This window comes from Bubalus kerabau, unplaced genomic scaffold (assembly GCF_029407905.1).
Source record: "Bubalus kerabau isolate K-KA32 ecotype Philippines breed swamp buffalo unplaced genomic scaffold, PCC_UOA_SB_1v2 scaffold_70, whole genome shotgun sequence".
Classification (NCBI taxonomy): Eukaryota; Metazoa; Chordata; class Mammalia; order Artiodactyla; family Bovidae; genus Bubalus; species Bubalus kerabau.
In genome coordinates this window covers 815,471-818,228 of record NW_026577924.1, presented here as the reverse complement: position 1 = coordinate 818,228, position 2,758 = coordinate 815,471, and the positions used below count along the sequence as shown (strand labels likewise).

At 49.1% G+C, this 2,758-nt stretch overlaps 1 protein-coding gene across 2 annotated transcripts; it reads right to left on the bottom strand.

Moving 5' to 3' along the window:
- Positions 1 to 568: 568 nt before the first annotated feature.
- Positions 569 to 2,510, bottom strand: LOC129641032 (liprin-alpha-1-like). Of its 2 annotated transcripts, none has more exons than XM_055565886.1 (3): positions 2,394 to 2,510; positions 1,197 to 1,298; positions 569 to 974 (listed from the first exon to the last, which is right to left on the bottom strand). In XM_055565886.1, the coding sequence occupies exons 1-3, from the start codon at positions 2,502 to 2,504 to the stop codon at positions 681 to 683; spliced, it is 507 nt and encodes a 168-aa protein (XP_055421861.1). In that variant the 5' UTR covers positions 2,505 to 2,510; the 3' UTR covers positions 569 to 680. The 2 variants fall into 2 exon arrangements, with proteins under 2 accessions (XP_055421861.1, XP_055421862.1); XM_055565887.1 differs by having other exon boundaries at positions 1,197 to 1,295; positions 2,394 to 2,488.
- Positions 2,511 to 2,758: the final 248 nt, after the last annotated feature.

Below are 2,758 nucleotides of genomic sequence, written 5' to 3'. Positions count from 1 at the left end.
TTGTCTGACCGCCGGTATCACTGTCACACATCCCTTCAAGGAGCGGAACCTCAGAAAACTCGAGAAGATGGCCAGGCAAGCTGCCTCAGCAGAGCCCACACAGCATGCTCCCATCTCTCCGAGAGAACAGGCTCCACAGGTGTCACCAGACTCGCCTGAGTGAATCAGAAGCAAATTTCAGCATCATCAGGAACACATTGGACAGGCAGTTGCGGGGGGGCGGGGATGAACCGGGAGACTCGGGTTGACATATATACAGCACTGATACTACACATAAAGTCAACGAGTGAGGACCTAGTGTACAGCACAGGGAAGTCTACTCAGTGCTCTGTGGTGAAGTAAACGGGCAGGAAATCTAAAAGAGAGACAGATACATAAATAGATAGATAGATAGATGACTGATTCACTTTGCTGTACAGCAGAAATTGACACAGCAGTGTAAAGCAACTATACGCCAATAAATGAATGAATGGATGAATGAATTTTTAGAAAAGGAACACAGTGGGCCCCCTAGAACTTGTGGAAAGGAGGAGTCCACACCCAGGGTGCAGCACAGCGTCAGGGCTGCCCTCGTGTTGCTCCACTGCCAACGGACTGCCTGGACCAGGCCTCTTCTCCTCCAGAGACCTCGACGCAGAGGCAGGGAGGCAGCCAGTTGCGGTCTCTCCAGCGCTCTGCTCTTACTCACGCAGCCATCCCAAGGCTGAGATCCCCGGGAGAACAAGAAACCCACATTCCACCTCAGGACAACAGACACAGCTGCAGTCACTCACTTCGCGGACGTCCCGCTCAAGTTTTCTGTTCCTGTCCTTGGACTGGAGGAGGTCCTTCCTGGCCGTGTCCAGGTCCTCCTCCAGATGTTTCACGTGGGCAGAGAGGGCTGCCAGGCGCTCCTCCATCTGCCTCTGCTCCCGCAACTGCCTCTGTATGATTTCCTGGAGCTCTGTCTCCTTCGCCAAGCCGTCCGAGGGTCTCTAAGGGGGAAAGGAAGCCTTACACAGCCTGGTTTTGGGAGGGAGGGAACACAGTACTTCCGGGCAATCTGTGAGGTCAAAACTGCCTTCTGCGCTCTGGGAGCTCACAGGACCCTCACGGCCACTCAGACCTACATGGTGCATCGGTGAGAGGTCCCAACAGCCCCGCACAGACTGGATGGTAAGACGAGAACCAGACAGAGAGCGAGACCAAGGACTTGCCTTTCCACTGGCGCTTGGCATGTTTTCTTGCTCATGATGTACATCAAGCACCCTGTCCGTTAGTATCTTTTCCTGGTTATTCTCCTCTGAAAGAATCATCTGCTAAAACCAAAACATTGAATCAGAGTAAAGAAATTAAGTAAAGACAGCAAAACTCCACCTGGAAAACTCAACTCTAAACTGAAAACACAACATAAAAAGAAAATACATGGTGATGCTATCCATCCCGAATACCACCAGGTGATTCGAGTCAGAATTTGTCTTCTACTGGACAAAGGGGTACTTAAGAGATCCTGCAACTCTGAGTCACAAGTCTAGTTTACTAGTCATTAAAGTAACCCTGGTGGGCGGGTCCTCAATCAGAAAGATAAATAACATCTGATGCCCACCACTACAGCCTTCATTCTTTTTTAAAATGAAAGGATTCAAATGACAAACCCTTCACGGAAATTACACAAAGACTGATCAAACTTACCTCTTTATGTGTGGCACCTAATTCTTCTTCGAACAAACTACAGCTTTTGAGTGCTACTCGTAATCACACTCTCAACTCAAATAAAAGGGGCCGAGTCACTGTGTGTTGATGTGTGTATATATGTTAGTATACTTCTTAGTGTATACTCACCCTAATACATGGGTACTGTCACAGAATACCTTTAATGTCTCTCATTGATCTTAACGTCAAGAGAATCTGCTTGTTAACAGCTTTAAATTCTAAGTTTGAGAGAACAAAATGTTATCCTAAATTAATTATTACCCAGTTTTTAACTGCAAGTTGATATACAGAATATAATAAATCTTGAGACATTCATGCCAACGAATACTTTTTAACTGGGGGCTTCCCAGGTGGCTCAGTGGTAAAGAATCCGCCTGCCAATGCAAGAGGGCAGGTTCGATCCCTGGGTCAGGAAGATTCCCTGGAGTAGAAGATGGCCACCCACTCCAGTATTCATGACTGGGAAGCCCCATGGAGAGAGGAGCGTGGTGGGCTACAGCCCACAGGGTTGCAAAGATTCGGACATGACTGAGCATGTACGCAGGCAACGCTTTTTAACCATGACTCTGACTTCTTACAGAAAAAAAATGTATATACAAGAATTCAAGACGCTCAAAACTCAACTAGTTACATAAATATGTGCATCATCCACCTAACAAGGCAGCAAGTGTACAAATCCAGGACGGCCGGATGGCTGGTACCTTCTCGTCCAGGGCCTTGTGGTGTTCAAAGAGCAATTTCAGCGCCCTGAGCACCTCGACCTCACTCGTCATGCCGGCTGGGGACTGCGCCTGCCGCTTGCGCGCTGTCATCCCGACGGGTGGCCTACATCGGGAAACCAGGCGCTCCAGGAGCTCCAGCAGCAGCTGCAGGGCAGGGCCAAAGGAACACCTTCAACCTCATGCTCGAATTCCGGGCCGATAACTCCTCTCAGCCTCACGCTATACCCGGAAACATGCTAAGGCACGTCGGAATCCCGCCAGTGCAGTCGAAAGTTAGAGTGGACTTCCCCAGGGGTCCAGTAGTTAAGACTCCACACTTCTTCAAGGATCATGGGTTTTAACCC